General features: G+C 53.0%; 1 protein-coding gene across 1 annotated transcript; it reads right to left on the reverse strand.

Moving 5' to 3' along the window:
* Window positions 1–4,958: 4,958 nt before the first annotated feature.
* DDRGK1 (DDRGK domain containing 1) lies at window positions 4,959–16,411 on the reverse strand. The gene is made up of 9 exons (XM_047771487.1): window positions 16,233–16,411; window positions 14,841–15,038; window positions 13,554–13,666; window positions 13,234–13,335; window positions 9,744–9,866; window positions 9,405–9,443; window positions 6,172–6,228; window positions 5,582–5,630; window positions 4,959–5,259 (listed from the first exon to the last, which is right to left on the reverse strand). Exons 1-9 carry the CDS (start codon window positions 16,321–16,323, stop codon window positions 5,093–5,095), a joined length of 939 nt encoding a protein of 312 aa, XP_047627443.1. The 5' UTR covers window positions 16,324–16,411; the 3' UTR covers window positions 4,959–5,092.

Here is a 16,411-nt window from a genome sequence, read left to right on the forward strand (position 1 = left end):
CCAAGCTGTGCAGCAACACTGGATCTTTAGCCCACTGCCCCACAGAGGGAACTCCAGAAGGAAGTAATTTTTATCTCCATTTGTAGACAAGAAACTAGGAATCAGAGAGGTTGGGTAACTTATCCTGGTTCATATTCAGTGTTTAATAATTTTTCAACTCCTGGCCAATGTTCTAAACAACAATTTGAAAAAATGTTTTATTATATGGCTCCCCAGTCACAAGCTTGTTGATATACCTTGAAGTTGCATAAAAAAGAAAAGTTGTGGACTTCCCGTCGTGGCTCAGTGGTTAACTACTCTGACTAGGAACCATGAGGTTGTGGGTTGGATCCCTAGTCTTGCTCGGTAGGTTAAAGAACAGGCGTTGCCGTGAGCTGTGGTGTAGGTTGCAGACACGGCTCGGATCCTGCGTTGCTGTGGCTCTGGCGTAGGCCGGTGGCTACAGCTCCGATTTGACCCCTAGCCTGGGAACCTCCACGTGCCATGGGAACGCCCCAAGAAATGGCAAAAAGACCAAAAAAAAAAAAAGTTGTGGGAGTGACCTCGTGGCTCAGCAGATGGAGGACCTGGTGGCATTGTCACTGCTGTGGCGTGGATTGCAGCTGTGGCATGGGTTCGATCTCTGGCCTGGGCACTTCCACATGCCAAGGGTGTGGCCAAAAAAAAAAAAAAAAGTTCTGATAGAACCAAACTGAACCAGACTGGACTCTACTAGGAGCAAGAGTTTTCAAAATAGATTTGTTGAGCTGAACTGTGAAGATAAGACACCCAGAACAAGCACAACAAGCACTGTGTAATTTAGGGGTTACAAAATCAAAACTTATCTGATTGGTTGAAGCCATGAGTTTAGAGTTCCTAATGGAACCCTACAAAAACTCTATGAAAGAGGGCCACACAACAGGTCAAGGACTCAGATGCATCCCTGTTTTTTTTGTTTTTTTTTTTTCTTTTCACAGCTGCACCTGTGGCATATGGAAGTTCCCCGGCTGCTGCAGCTGCCAGCTTATGCCACAGCCATAGCCACACCAGATCCAAGCCACATCTGTGACCTACACCACAGCTTAACCCACTGAGCGAGGCCAGGGATCAAACCCACATCCTTACAGACACTATGTCAGGTTCTTAACCTGCTGAACCACAGTGGGAACTCTGGGTCCCTGGTTCTGAATCACCATCTTTTAGTCATTGACCCTAGTGCTCAACTCTCAGGAAAAAATAAAATAAAAATGGACCCAGTGAATAAGCAAATGTAAATCCATGGTACTGAAATGTTTATAACCACTTTTAGCACTGCATTACAAAACTACGTGTGTCTGGTCAAAACTTTTTTTGGCTGTGCTCGTAGCATGTGAAAGTTTCTCGGCCAGGGATCAGATCTAAGCCTCAGTCTTGACCTAAGCCACAGCTGCGACCTAAGCCATATCCTTACCCACAGTGCCAGGCCAGGGATCAAACCTGCATCCCGGCTCTCCCAAGACACTGCCAATCCCATTGCACCACAGCAGGAACTCCCTCCCTGGTCAACTTTTTAAGGTGTGAAAGTATTTAAAATAATTTCAGGAGTTCCCGTCGTGGCGCAGTGGTTAACGAATCTGACTAGGAACCATGAGGTTGCGGGTTCGGTCCCTGCCCTTGCTCAGTGGGTTAATGATCTGGTGTTGCCGTGAGCTGTGGTGTAGGTTGCAGACGCAGCTCGGATCCCGCGTTGCTGTGGTTCTGGCATAGGCTGGCGGCTGCAGCTCCGATTCAACCCCTAGCCTGGGAACCTCCATATGCCGTGGGAGTGGCCCAAGAAATAGCCAAAAAAAAAAAAAAATTCATATGGCGCAGTGGATTGGGGATCTGGCATTGCCACTGCAGTGGGTTGGGCCACTTGCTGTGGCACCGCCTTGATCCCTGGCTGGGGACTTCCACATGCTGTGGGTGTGGCCAAAAAAAATGAAATAAAATAAAAAATTTCATATACAGCTGACCCTTGAGTAACATGGGTTTAAGCTGCTTGGATGCACTCACATGCGGATTTTTGTCCCCCACTTTTTACAAAGATTTTTATTTATTTTTAAAATGATTTTTATTTTTTCCATCATAACTGATTTAGTGTTCTGTGAATTTTCTACTATGTAGCAAGGTGACCCAGTCACACATGCATATATACATGCTTTTTCTCACATTATCATGCTCCATCATAAGTGACTCGACGGATTTTTTTTCTCAAAGGTAAATACTACAGTAGCACTATCCATGGTTGGCTGAATCCACATGTGCCAAATGGCAGATGTGGAGGAACCTGGGCTAGAGGGCTGGCTCTGAGTTACACCGGATGTTGGCCTGGGTAAAGGGCTAGTGTCCACAACCCCCCATAGTGTTCAAGGGTCAAATGTGCTAATTTGGGGACTTCAAATGCTTAGAAGTACTTAAGTAATAATTAAGGTTTAAATGCTTGTCGGAGTTTCCATTTGTCAGCTGTGAAAGTGGTGTGCACATATTTAGAAAAATGTTAATTGCTTATTATCTGAAGAACTATTCATGTGATAAATTTATTAGACTAGCAGATTACTAAATAATGCACAAAAGGTCATAGGTTTTTTTCCCATTGGTGATAAGCTCTCTACACACAGAACCTCAGAAGACTTCTGGGATGTGAAGAACGGTTGTGCCTTTTCTTATTTCTCCTGGCCTGAGGGGGGAATGTGGGGGCTGGGCTTCCACAGCCATCTTGCTACTTGGCTGACAGTGGCCAAGGATGCTTGAGGGAAAGGATGGAAGAGCCCTGGAGCCACTGCCTTGCTCTTCCAGAGAAACCCCTTCCACTGGGGACTTTGACTACTTGCAACTTGATGGCTTGTCTTTCCATGCCACCCCCACCTCCATCACTGGCTTTCAACCTTGCCTACACTCTGGAATTTCTCCTGATGCTCCCTGGACCCCACTCCCAGAGATTCTGACTGAACTAGTCAGAATCTCATGCAGTCAAGCATGAGACTGGTGCAAACCCCCCCAGGTGAGTCTTTTTGTTTCATTTTGTTTAGGGCCACAACTGCAGCATATGAAGTTCCTGGGCTATGGGTCAAATTGGAGCTGCAGCTGCCAGCCTATGCCACAGCCACAGACACAGCCACACCAGATCCTAGCTGAGTGACACTGCAGCTCATGGCAACACCGGATCCTTTAACCCACTGAGCTGTTAAAGGAACCTCATGGATACTAGTCAGGTTCTTACCCTGCTAAGCCACAATGGGAACTCCAATCCCCAGCTGAGTCTAACAAGCAACCAGGGTGGAGAATCACTGCTCCAACTGTAAGCCGACTCTTCTTTTCCCTTTGGAACTTTATCTTATTCTCTCATACTGCGGTTATCTATGTCTATTTCTTCCCCTCTCCTGGATGGTGGGCTCCCAGAGGGCCTTCCAAACAATGCGTGGGTCCCTTCCCAGCTCCAGGAGACTTAAGTCCTGGTCGCTGATAGAAGTAGCAGAGTCCTGCCTTTCTTGGAAAATCTATGTTTACAGCCTCAAATGCGTCAAAATCACCCTTGACAATCCCTCAGGAAGGCTCTGCTCTGGGAGCCCAGTGTCCTGTCTCCCCATCACCATCTATGTGGATTGTTTCCTCCTGGGCAGGAACAGAAAGCTGCCTCCTCCTCCACCAGGCACCAGAGGAAGTAGGTGGTTGTGTTTAGGAGCCATTTTGCGTAAAAAATACACATTTAAACACATGCCTCACCCTCAGCACAGCAGGAAGCTCACGCCATGAACAGCCCACAGGAACCAGAGAGACTGACCCTACAGGAGACACGCATCTTCCACCTCACACCCACTCCTGAGCATATGGTCCTTATATCCACCAGTGGGTGGCACCACCCACACCATCTAAACTCTTTGTCGAGGCTGTAGAGCTGAATTCTTGTGCTGTCCCTCTACGCACAATTCTATCCAGCTCAAGCAGGTCCTCTTCTTCCCTCTCCCCGTCCCACGAGCAACTGGCCCAGCCGTTCTCCCTCCTTCGCGACCTCCCTTCCTCCCACTTAAAGGCTGATGTTCCCTAGGACTCTAATCTTGGCGTTTTTTGTTTGTTTGTTTTGTTTTTTCTCCTTTTCCAGCTGTACCTGCGGCATATGGAAGTTCCCAGGGCAGGGTTCAAATCGGAGCTGCAGCTGTGCCCTGCACCACAGCTACACGAACACTGGGTCCTTAACCCACTGCACCACTGTGGGAACTCTGGCACTTGTCAACTCTTCTTCCTAAGGGCTCTTGTGGTGAGAACCCCTTGCCCAGTTTGGGGAGATGTGGCCCAAGAAGATTCCCACTTTTGCTCTGGGAAGCCAGGGGAGGGGAAGTAAGATGTCATCCAGGTCTTGGGGGCTGGGTTTGCAGGACACAAAGGAACACACTAAAAACTCAAATATTTTTTGGGGGGGATAAGAATGGAGCTTTCGGAATTCCCGTCGTGGCTCAGTGGTTAACGAACCCGACTAGTATCCATGAGGACATGGTTTTGATCCCTGGCCTTGCTCAGTGGATCGAGGATCCAGCAGTGCCATGAGCTGTGGTGTAGGTTGCAGATGTGGCTGTGGCATAGGCTAGCAGCTACAGCTCTGACTCGACTCCTAGCCTGGGAACCTCCATAAGCCACAGGTGCAGCCCTAAAAAGACCAAAAAAAAAAAAAAAAAAGAATGGAGCTTTCAGGAGTTCCCTTTTGGCAAAGTGGGTTAAGATCCGGCACTACCACTGCAGTGGCTCAGGTCACTGCTGTGGCACAAGTCTGATCCCTGGCCCAGGAACTTCGACATGCCACAGGTATAGCCAAAAACCAAAGCAAAAGAAACAAACAAAAGAACAGAAATTCCATGTGCCTCCAAAGGACTCTACCCACATACCCGAGATATATGCCGAGGCCAAGATGTTCATCTAGCACCCGAGGCCAGGCCTCCTGCCACACACACCAAGTCACAACAAGCTCACCAGTGCGCATAGGCCTTTAATCTAGAACCATCTGGCCACACTCCATCACTGCCCCAAGACGGTGGGGAGGGATAAAGATGTATGGCCAGGTAGGGCACGCCAGCTCTGAGTCCAAAAGGGAAGGGCTCGGTCAGGCTGGGGCCTGGGCAGGGGGCTCCCGGCCCCAGGCGATGAGGGAGTTGCTGGCCTGGGCAAGCTCCGTGATGGATACCCGGCCCCGCTGTCGGATGAAGTTAGCCACGGCAGCCAGTTCCTCCGGGGTTATGTAGATGAACTTGCCCCGGTCGTCAATCACACCTGTGGGGACACGCAGATCGTGGGGCTGAGCTGTCCCCACCTGCCCCGAGCTGCCCAACCCCCCCGCCCCGCCATCTGCCTGCCCGGCCTTTCCTGGCTGCATCCGGTCCTGGCTAAGTGAGTCGAATTAAGCTCCCTTGCCTGTCCTTGTCTCCCAAAGCCACCCCCAGGTCTCGGCATGTCCTCCTTGTAACTGTGGCCCCCCTGATGCCCATCACTGTGCACTGCTCCCCCACCCAGATGGGCATCCTGCCTCTATGGCCCCGTGTGGCTGCCACTGCCCACAACCAGGGCCTGGAGTGGCTGACTCTCATCCTCTCACCTGTCAGAGTGCCCTCGGCCAGCAGATCCTGGATGCGGTTTATGGTGTCCTGTGAAGAGAACAGTTCTCAGAGCAGAGACGCAGGCTACCATCCCCACCTGCACCCTCCCTCCCACGACAGCTCAATCTCCTTCTCTCCTTCTCACGGCCACCCTGCAATGCGACTCCATGCTTCTCCTTTGGAGGAGCCAGGGAGAAGGGGCTCTGGTCCTACGGCCCTGTGGGACCCCTGAGTGAGGCTTCTCCCAACAAGGAGAGGAGTGGTGGGGACGTTTGGCTGAGAAGACTGGTGCAGCCTGTTTGCAAGAGAGCTGTCAAGGTAATTGGCTTTGGGCTGCTTCAGTTACAGGGCTGATGGAGTGATGGGATTTGGACTCTGTTCCTTTTCCTCCCTGCCGGTTTTCCGGTTTTCTGTGTAGTTAGAAAGACAGGATTCCTGGGCTGCCAAGAGAGTCCTGCACTCTACTCACTCTTGGTTGGGGGCAGGGTGGAAGGGACATCGGCACGCTCCATCTTTAGGGCAGGCCCTCTGACAGCCATACAGACCCCATGGCCACATTCCACACAGCAGACCGCCTTCCGGGGCTTACCTGAGTCCGCAGGCCCACCTGGGAGGCCAGGTCTTCCAAGAGCACGACCTTGGACTGCTACAAAGGGAGGAAAGGGAGCAGGGCTGAGCTTGGGCAAATCCTTCTCACATTTGTGAACGCTGTGAGGCTGGCATTCAGATCTGATCTGCCCTGGGCAGCTGGACAGACCCTGTGCAGATTCCTACGGGAGAGCCTCTCTCCCTTTGAGCCAGACTCACACACTCTCCCAACCACCACATACAGAGACATACCCATTCATAAACCCTCTGGTTCCCTTGCTTGTGGGCAGAAATCTGCCCCAAACGACCACCTGGACCCAGGAAGGGGGACCACCTTGAGACGGTCTCATGCTTGGAGAGCCAAGCACAGCTGCCGTCCTCTCCTCTGCAACCAGCTGTTGCATCTCGGACATAGATGAAGGGAAGGGGTGACAGTCACCAAAAGCGATCCAAAAAACTTGTCCTAAGACTTCCCTTGTGGTGCAGCAGGTTGGGGATCTGGTGTCGTCACTGCAGTAGCTCAGGTTGCTACTGTGGTGCAGGTTTTTTTTTGGGTTTTTTTGGCTCCTGCCCAGGAACTTCCACACGCCATGAGCATGGCCAAAAGCAAAATAAAACAAAGCAAAAATACCCCAAACTTTTCTACGACTTGTGTTTGCTGAGACCTGCCAGAACAAGGCACTGAGAAGGGATGGGAGAAGCAATGCTAACAAGACGATAGCTCACTGCCCGCCAGGGAGAAGGTGAGGACATGGAGAACAGAGCAAACAAAGGCCCCAACACGCCAGGGCCTCAGGAGCAGCAGTGGAACCCATTCTTTTTTCCCCCCCCTGTTTTAGGGCCCTTGGCATGGGAGGTTCCCAGGCTAGGAGTCAAACCGGAGCTGCACCTGCTGGCCTACACCACAGCCACAGCCACACCAGATCCAAGCTGCATCTGCAACTTACACCACAGCTCACGGCAGCACTGGATGCTTAACCCACTGAGTGAGGTCAGGGATCGAATCCACACGCCTCATGGACACTAGTTGGGTTTGTTACCACTGAGCCACAACAGGAACTCCCGGTAGAGCTCATTCTTGCCTCACTTTTGCTCACTGGAGAGCACCACACCCGGACATGCCCTCCTCACCCACCCTCTTCATCAAGGCACTAAGCCCTCTCTTAGTGGGGCTACCACTGCTCAGTGCTTTCCACACACAGCCACATGCCACGTGCTTCCCTCACACCCTCAGGAGCAACGGTAGGTCACGGATGTAGGTGAGGATCCACTGCTGGATTCTACACATGCCCCTGCCCCGCCTCCCCCACAGACAGACGGCATAGAGAAAAGGTGGTCTTTTGCATTTCTGTGACTCTCCCACGGCAAATGAGCTGCGGGAGGAGTGACATGGTGACACCTCCCCAGCTGCAGATGGCATGTGACTGTTGGAAATGCCAAACCGAATGTGTAAGCCGGGGCGCAAGTGAGCGGCCGTTGTGCCAGGGGACAGGTAAGCACAAAGTGACCCGGCCAGCCGGCCTCTAGGTACAAGGCAGGGAGTGGGCGCAGGGCTCCCGGTGACAGCTCAGAGTGGGAAAATGGAATCACCCCAAGGGTCGCTGAAAACCTGGCCTGAGGGGCTGCTGGGGTCCAGAGTACATTTGGAAAAACCAACCAACCTCATCAGAAAGGAGAGTGGACTGATAAGAGCCAGCCGTGCCTGGGTCGCACATCTCTCTGCTGGGCACAGAAATGTGCCTCCAGCTCAGAAACCCTCAGGCGAAAGGGACCTGCCCCTCGGAGCCAGGAGGGCTGAGTTTCAGAAGCCCTCCTCCCTGCAGACAGCAGCTCTAGGGGAATCAGCCATCACAGGCTGCAAAGACCTCCAGAAGAGTTTGGAGAACCTCCAGAAGAGTTTGGAGAATCCCCAGAAAACGGCCCCTCTGAGAGCTGAGTCAGGGCTGGAAGTGCCCTGAGGGCCCTTTCCCAGCTCTCTGCCTTGGAGAGGGGGACCTAAAGCTGGTGCAGGAGGGCTTCCTGGAGGAGGGACTCAGGATTATGTTGCTGCCCATGGGGTAGGTGGGGACGGTGAGTTCCAAACAGCAGCCAGAAAGCAGGAGATATCCTGCCCGGGGCTGTAGCCCTCAATCAAGCATGCCAGGCTGGAGAACAAGCTCCATCAGAGGGGAAGGGTCACATTCCGAGGGAGCACCCTCCCTCTCAGGAATGCTCACCCCCAGGCTGTGAGCCTGGCCCCCCGCTGCTGGGAGAAGTCGGAACCCTGCTCTCTTCCTGGAGAGGTGGGGGGAGGATTATGCAAGCCCTGGCTTCTTGGCACCCCTAGTACCACCCCCACCACCGCCTCCGCTCCCTCTGCACTCCTTCCCTCAGCCGCCTCTGCACCCCTGCACTGCACTTGAAAACCTCTCCCCTCATCGCATCCTTCGTGGGAGAGAAGTTGCTTAGCAGCAAAGCAGAGCAGGACGTGCTTATGCAACCTGGAGCAGCATTTGGGAGGCCTGCGCTGCAGCTTCAGACAGAAGGGGGAACACCTGCTGCCCTGCCCTAGATTCCAAGGGAAATACCATCCTGTACCCCCCGGGACATCCAAGCTCCCGGTCAGGAACACATGGCAGGGGACATTTGTTCAACCTCAGTGGAGCCTCGGTGTGACAGAACTGGCAGAAAACACATGTGAAGAAACTTGAAAACACAGTGACTCATTGAGCGTAGGGTCTGACGAGCAGGGAAGCTGTCAAACCCTGAGCATAAGGAAGTGATCACAGGCTCTCGCCTCCCACACAGACCAGGTCCTTCTCCACCTTTGGGGTCAGAGGAGAAAAGACTCTCCTGGCCAGGACCTTGGGAGCTCAGCCTCTCTTGGTCCCCCTGCACACTCCTGTAGCTCCGGCTCTGGCCTACTCCCTCTAGGCCCTGAAGATGCATTTGAAATGCACACAAGAAGCAGGCAGCTGGGGTTCCCGTTGTGGCGCAGCAGAAACAAATCCGACTAGGAACCATGAGGTTGCGGGTTCGATCCCTGGCCTCGCTCAGTGGGTTAAGGATCTGGCGTTGTTGTGAGCTGTGGTGTAGGTCACAAACGCAGCTCAGATCTGACGTTGTTGTGGCTCTGGTGTAGGCTGGCAACTGTAGCTCCGATTCGACCCCTAGCCTGGGAACGTCCATATGCTGCAGGTGCAACCCTAAAAAGCAAAAAAAAAAGAAGCAGGCAGCTGACACCCAGGCTCTTACCTTAATGTAGTTGATGAACTCGGCCAGGAAGCTGTGGGACTAGAGAAGCAGAGGAATCAAGGTGAATGCCCCCTGGCAGGGACCTCAGGGACCTGCCTACCCACCCAAATGCCACCTGCCTGCCCTGCCTGTGTGCCTGTCCGACCACCTGTGTGAGGGCACTGAGTCACCACCCCTCCCAAAAACAAGGTCTCAGCCCCTAGAGCCTGACTGGTCCTGATGCCCACCTGCCTCTCACTGCCTGACTGTGGAGGCAGGCAAGGAGGAGTGGGGTGTCAGGGATGGGGTGGCCAGCCTTGGTGGGCACAGGGAGGGGGTTTTCCAGGGCTGTGGGCCCACCTCTTCCTCGGTCATGGTCTCGCCCACGCCTTCCTCCTCCACCACAAAGGACTCCTTCAGTTTCAGATACTCCTCATGCTCCCGCTGGGCCTGCTCCTCTCGGGCCCTCCTCTCCTCCTCCTCCTGTGGACACAGAGGAGGCAAGAGTTAGACATGCTGGGGTGGATGCACAGCCCTTTCTCAGAGACAGAGTTCTTTCAAGACCTTGATCCCTCTGGTCCCTAAACCGAACCTCAGGATCCCTCTTCTCATCAGTTCCATCACCTTCCAGACAAAAGCCGCTCAGCTTCCCTCTCCCTGAAAATCCTGCCATGATCCCACCCAATAATATCCTCCACCAACACCCCCCCTCCGCCACCCACTTTCTGCCCTGCCATGGCCAGACTTTGTGAAAAAACACTCAGGCTCAGAGTTCCCGTCATGGCTCAGTGGAAACGAATTTGACTAGTATCCATGAGGATGCAGGTTCGATCCCTGGCATCGCTCAGTGGGTTAAGGATCCAGCGTTGCTGTGGCTGTGGTATAGACAAGCAGCTACAGCTCCAATTTGACCCCTAGCCTGGGAACCTTCATATGCCATGGTGCAGCCCTAAAACAAAAAACAAAGAACAAACAAACAAACAAAAAAATTACCCAGGCTCCATTTCCCACCAATCATTCATCCCTCCAGCCCAGGCCAATCTGGCTTCCGCATGCTCAGCTCCACCAAAACCACTCCTGCTCACCCACAGCCTCACCCATGCCCTCTACCCACCAAGGCCAAGGGACATCCATCAGGTCCCATAACTTTGTCCTTTCAGTAGCGCTGGGCAGAGCCGACCATCCCCTCTTCCCCCGCTTGGCTTCCAGACCCTGACCTCCCCTGGATCTCCTCCTGCTCCCTGGGCCCTTCTTCCCGCCCTCTCCTTCATTCAGCCCTGTCCCTTCTCTCGCCTCCACTGTCTGGGCCACCTGACCACGCCCACAGCATCAACAATCATGTCGTTGCCCGTGACTGCCACAGCTGTGTTCCTGCCCCAATCTCTCCTTCCAAACATAGACTGCCCACGTGACACCCCCACTGGGTCTCATGGGTGCCTCAAATTGATAATGTCCTAGAAAGACCCTATGATCTACTTCCCACACACCTGGTCCTCCTCCAGGGCCCCTGGCTCAGTGACTCACACAACCAGCTGGACAGCTGCCCTGGTCAGAAAGGAAGCCCCATCTAACTCTTCTCTAACTTCTAGAAAATTTCTCAGTCCATCCATGTTGCTCCAAGACCACCACCACCTAGTGCAACAGGCTCCCCCCAAATCAACCTATTTTCTAGAATTCTCAGAAAGACATGGTTTAAACATGAAGCAAAAGCTGGAACATGGAAATCCCAGATAAGCCTGGAGCATTTTGCAGTGTCAAAAGTAAGAAAGAATGTGAAAAAACAGTGAGAGTATTTCATAGGTACACAGGAACCAACTAAAATAAGCTCCCCCCAAAATAAAATAAAAATAAAGTAAGCTCCCAATGGCCAAAGCTGAGACAATCTAAGAAAAAAAGTAAATAAGATAGCACTGGATTATAATACAAAGTTCGAAATAAATATCCATAAGTCCATGTATATAGAAATAAACAACTGAATAAATAAAGAAAGAAAAGATAAATTTGGAGTTCCTGTCGTGGCTCAGCAGTAACGAACCCAACTAATATCCATGAGGACACAGGTTCGATCCCTGGCCTCGCTCAGTGGGTTAAAGGATCTGGCATTGCCGTGAGCTGTGGTGTAGGTCCCAGACGTGGCTTGGATCCTGTGTGGCTGTGGCTGTGGCTAGGCTGGCAGCTGTAGCTCTGATTTGACCCCTAGCCTGGGAACCTCCATATGCCACAGGTGCAGCCCTAAAAAAAAAAAAACAGAAACAAAAACAGAAAAAAGCTAAATCTGAACAAAAGAAGTCCAAATACTTTATGTAACTCCCCGCCCCTTAAGTGTGGGCTGTGCACAGTGACTTGTTTCCAAAAAAGCATGGGAAAGGAAGAGTAACATTACAGTAGAAAAATCTGGCAAACATAACTTTAACCAGGCAATCAAAATTAGCATTAACTAGTGATAAATCACATCAATAATACGTACCCTTGGAGTTCCTGTTGTGGCTCAGAACCCAGCTAGTATCCATGAGGATGCAGGTTTGATCCCTGGCCTTGCTCAGTGGGTTAAGGATCTGGCATTGCTGCAAGCTGCTGCATAATCACAGATGTGGCTCGGATCTGGCGTGGCTATGGTTGTGGTGCAGGCTGGCAGCTACAGCTCCGATATGACCCCTAGCCTGGGAACCTCCACATGCCATAGGTTTGGCCCTAAAAGGACCAAAAAAAAGTACCCTTGACATGTTGTGTCGAGGCTGGCATTTCACCTGAGGGCCCCATTCCAGAAATCCATAACCCCCACTCAAACCATGACAAAAACACCAACCAAATGCAAAGCAAGGGACATTTTACAAACTGCTTGCCCAACCGTTCTCAAAACTGTCAAGATCATCAAAAGCAAGGAAAGCCTTGAGAAACTGTCACAAGACATAGGAACCTAAGGAGACATGACAACTAAGTGTAATGTGGTATCTTGGATGACACCCTGGAAAAGAAAAAAGATACATGGGGAAAACTAATGAAATCACAGTGATGTGCCAAGTTCACTTGATAACAATGTATTAATATTAGTTGTGAGAAATACACCTCAGCAATGTATGGTATTAATAGTAGGAGAATCTGGGTACAGGAAAGAAGAGCCTCAGAATATTTAAGGTTTATTATTAGGATCAATATTCAGAAAGGTGAAAATTCTCTCAACTAATGTCTTCGCTCTTCTGTGTGGCAGCCCAATTGCTAGAGCACTCACAGCCAGGCCTTCTGCCACCTAGTGTCTCTGGTCATCAGAGGCCAAAGGCACCAGGCTATGGAGTCTTCCTAGCTGAGCAGCCCTGGCTCTCACCCTATATACCCCACATATTTGTGATGCTGCCCTTCTTGGGCGCCTGGTTCTCAGGAGGAAGGCAGCACCTGGCAAACAAAGGCTGATTCACCACCCTCACTGCAGTGGCCTCCATTCCCTGAGCATCTCCTCTACGCCAGGCCCCAAACAGAACCTGGTCCCGGTATGATCCACCATCTTTCTGTGTCCCTTAACAGCTTCGAGGCCCTCAGGACCCCGACCCCCCTCCACCCCTGACCCCTCTGACCCCTTTCCTTCTTCCTCGCCCTGCTTGAGCCACTTGGTCTCAATATTCTTCAAATGCTCTGGTATGTCCAATAAATCACATGCACACAATTCTAGTCTCAAGCTCCCTTTTCCGTAGCAGCCTTACACAAGCTGTGCCTAGAGCACAGGGACCAAATAAACCAAGGCCTGCCCCTGCCCTTGGCCCTGACCTCTCTTCCAGGCTGGAGGTGCTGGGAGGTGGTGTGGGAAGCAAGGCTGCCTGGGCAGGTGTCAGAAGTCAGCATCCGGGGTCTGGCTCACCTTCTGTTCCTCCTCCAGGCGAAGCCGCTCCTCCTCCTTCTTCCACTCTGCCTCCCGCTGGGACTCTAGGCGTTTCCGCTCCTCCCGCTCCGCCTCCTCTGCCTGGAGAAAGGCCTTCATAGGGGAGACATCTCCACCTCCAGCTAGAGTTGGCCCACCTCCCAAACAGGCCAGGCCGCAGACCAAGGGAGCCAGGCAAGCAGCAAACCCCAGCCCAGTATGCAAAGGGCCTGGGGGTTGGGGGTCAGTCTGCCACAGGGGACAGGGAAGGCAGGGCCCTTTCTCACTTCTCAGGGCTGCACCCCATCCCTCCTGCTTGCCTCACGCTGGGCTTTTCGTGCTTGTTTCTCCTCCAGCTTCCGTAGTTTTTTGGCTCCAATTTTCCCTGACAGGTGAGTTTCCACTGGCTTCTCGATGATTTCTTCCTCCAGGGCTGAGTATGGTCAGAGAAAGACACCTCAAGTCCTGCCCAGAGAGGGCTAATGATGGATTCACTCTACTCCCTGTCTCTCTCCTCTTGGGTGGCAAATACTACCAGCCCAGCTCTGCCCTCTAGAGGCAGCTGCTGGGTGGAATTCATCTAGGGTGTGTGTATGTCAGGTGTAGGGGGGGAGAGGGGCAAGAAAACAGGTAACTTTAGATGCTGCACAGCCTTAAAGAGGGGAACTCCAGGTTTCCTCACCTGAGTGTCTGAAAAAATCACAGGCAGGACTGTTTAGACTTTCAGAGTTCCCTGGTTTCTCTCTCTGAGACAAACCTCCAGGGGAGGAGGGCCCCATGTGGAAATTTATCCCTATCCCAAATCTAAAATCATCCTCATTGTGGTCAGGAACTGCTGAGGTTCTGGGATCAGCCCCTCACCAGGGTTATCCATGAGTCCCATGAGATCCAAGGCAAAAAGAGAGCCCAAACCCCAGGACTATACCAGGGCCAGCTAAAAGTTAGAGGCCTGCTGATGTCTGACCCCCAAGTGTGAGACAGGAGGGATGGTGTGACATAAGGCCTCTTTTTTTGAGCCAAAGGGGCTAGTTCTCAAGGGTCCAAGGGCAAAAGCCCCAAATAGCTCCTCTGGCTCAAGCCTGGTGTTGAGTACTGAAGAGACATTCTTTCCCACAATCCACAGAGCACTGTTAGTTTCCCAGCACCAGGGATATGGGGGCCTCTGTCAACAAAAAGCCTCTATCCCCACACACTTCTAGGGTTATGGTTGATGACACTCTAGAAACCGCGCAAGCTCGTGGCCAGGCACTCTAGTCCTAGGGTGAAGCCCTCAGGGGATGAGGGTGCCCACACCAGGAAGAGTGCTAGGAAAGAAGGAATGGACTATAGAACTTTCTAGGTCAATCTAAAGACCCCTGCCCTCCTGATTAGCACTGAGAGCCAAAATGAAGGAAGAGGAAGTTGGCCCAATGGGATAAGGATCAGGGTCCAGGACTGCTAGTCCCCGGGACCAGAGGCTGGGTCCTGAGTCTCCCCTAACTACCTCCTACGGCTCCCAGACATCCCTCCCACACTATGGCTTCACACTCCACTCTTCTGCCCAGCTTTGCAGGGTACTCTCACCCTCTAACCCAGGCCCCCTCTCCACCAGGCTGGGCCCCTCTCACCTGGGATGATGACTTCCTCTTCATCCTCATCCACTTCTGCCCAAGCTACCCGCTGGGCTCGACGCTGGGCTTGCAGGCGGCTGCCCAGATCCCTTCGACGCCGAGGCCTGCCACCGGCTCTCTGCTCATCGAGCTCAGGCTGGGCCACTCGGCCTGCTACTCCCAGCTCCTCCTCATTGTTCAATGGCTCTCGGCCAGCTGTAGGGACGAGAAGAGCCCCGATGATGTCCAGCAGCCCAATGGCACATCATGGCAGCAGGAGCAGCATCCTGGAAGCCTTGATCTCATCTGGTCAAATTTCCCCAGGCTCTCGCTGTCCATTGCACAAAGTCCCAATTTCTCAGTTTGACTGTGAAAGCCTTCATAACCCAAACTCAAGCCCTAGGCAGCAAGATCACCCCTTCCTTCACACCTGTGTCAATTCCTTTCTCTTCTCTTAAGGCCCCACCTTTCCAGCTGGCCTGTTAGGAGACTACCACTCTGGAAGATGGAGCTGAAGCTCTACCTCCTCTAGGAAGCCCACCTTGACCTCTTTAGACCTCATGTGAGTGCCCACTGCAGGACTGCATTTATCTCTTGCCTAACACCACCTGCCATGGTTTTACCTGGCATCCCAATCAGAGAGCACACCTGGGTCCGAGTCTCTCCTCCCAGTTAGATTTACTGGCTATTTGCCTTACCTCAGCTTCTCCTACCCCTGGCAGATGTTCTGATGTGGCCTGTGGGCCCAGGGACAGGGAGAAACATACGCACATACCCATATGGTGATAAGAAATGACGGGGAGGGGGGTAGGATGGAGGATGACAGGTGTATCTCTTCTGCGCCCTGGTGGATGATATGGCCTTTGGGGCAGGTTGCAAAACTGGAAGGAGGGTGCCCTGGGGGAAGGACAGAACTTCCTGGAGCCACCTCATGCTCTGTTCAGCTCCTGGGCAAGTAGCAAACACTTAGGTGCCGCCTTCTTGTCAACTGCTCCAGGGCCAGCCTTGGAGGGATGGGAAACCTCTGGGCACCCAGTGGGTCAGAGGGGGGCGCTGCCCCAGTGAGGGATGGGAGTGTTCGCCAGGGCCTGGCCTTTCTGCAGTGGCAGGGGGCGAGGAGAGAAATGAGATGAGACCCTCTTTGGGGGCCAGGAGAAAGATTAGGGACTCGGACACTCGATCCGAGAGCTGGGATCGTGCTCTGAGAGTCCCCGCCGGCCCTCCGTTGCGCACGCATGCGCACGCGCTCGGCCTATCTGATGCGCGGAGAGCGCCGCTAAGCACAGACGGCCAGTCAGCCCAGCCAGGCAAGCCAACGCATGCGCAGGAGCCGCGGCGCGACGGCCTAGAGAGGCTAAGGAGGCAGGGAACGTGCGGCCCTACCGGCTCTGGCGCCGCAGAATCTCCTACCTGCTGCTGCCCGGCCCCTCCTGCGGGTCAAGAAGAGGATAAAGCCAACGAGCAGAGCCGCCACCACCAAATACACCACGGGAGCCACCATGACGATGGCTTCCAGGCGGAACCTGCACGTCCACCCTGAGGCCCTGGATCTCCTAGGCCCCGCCCAATGCCCATGTGGCCCCTCCCAA

This window comes from Phacochoerus africanus, chromosome 3, assembly GCF_016906955.1.
Source record: "Phacochoerus africanus isolate WHEZ1 chromosome 3, ROS_Pafr_v1, whole genome shotgun sequence".
Classification (NCBI taxonomy): domain Eukaryota; kingdom Metazoa; phylum Chordata; class Mammalia; order Artiodactyla; family Suidae; genus Phacochoerus; species Phacochoerus africanus.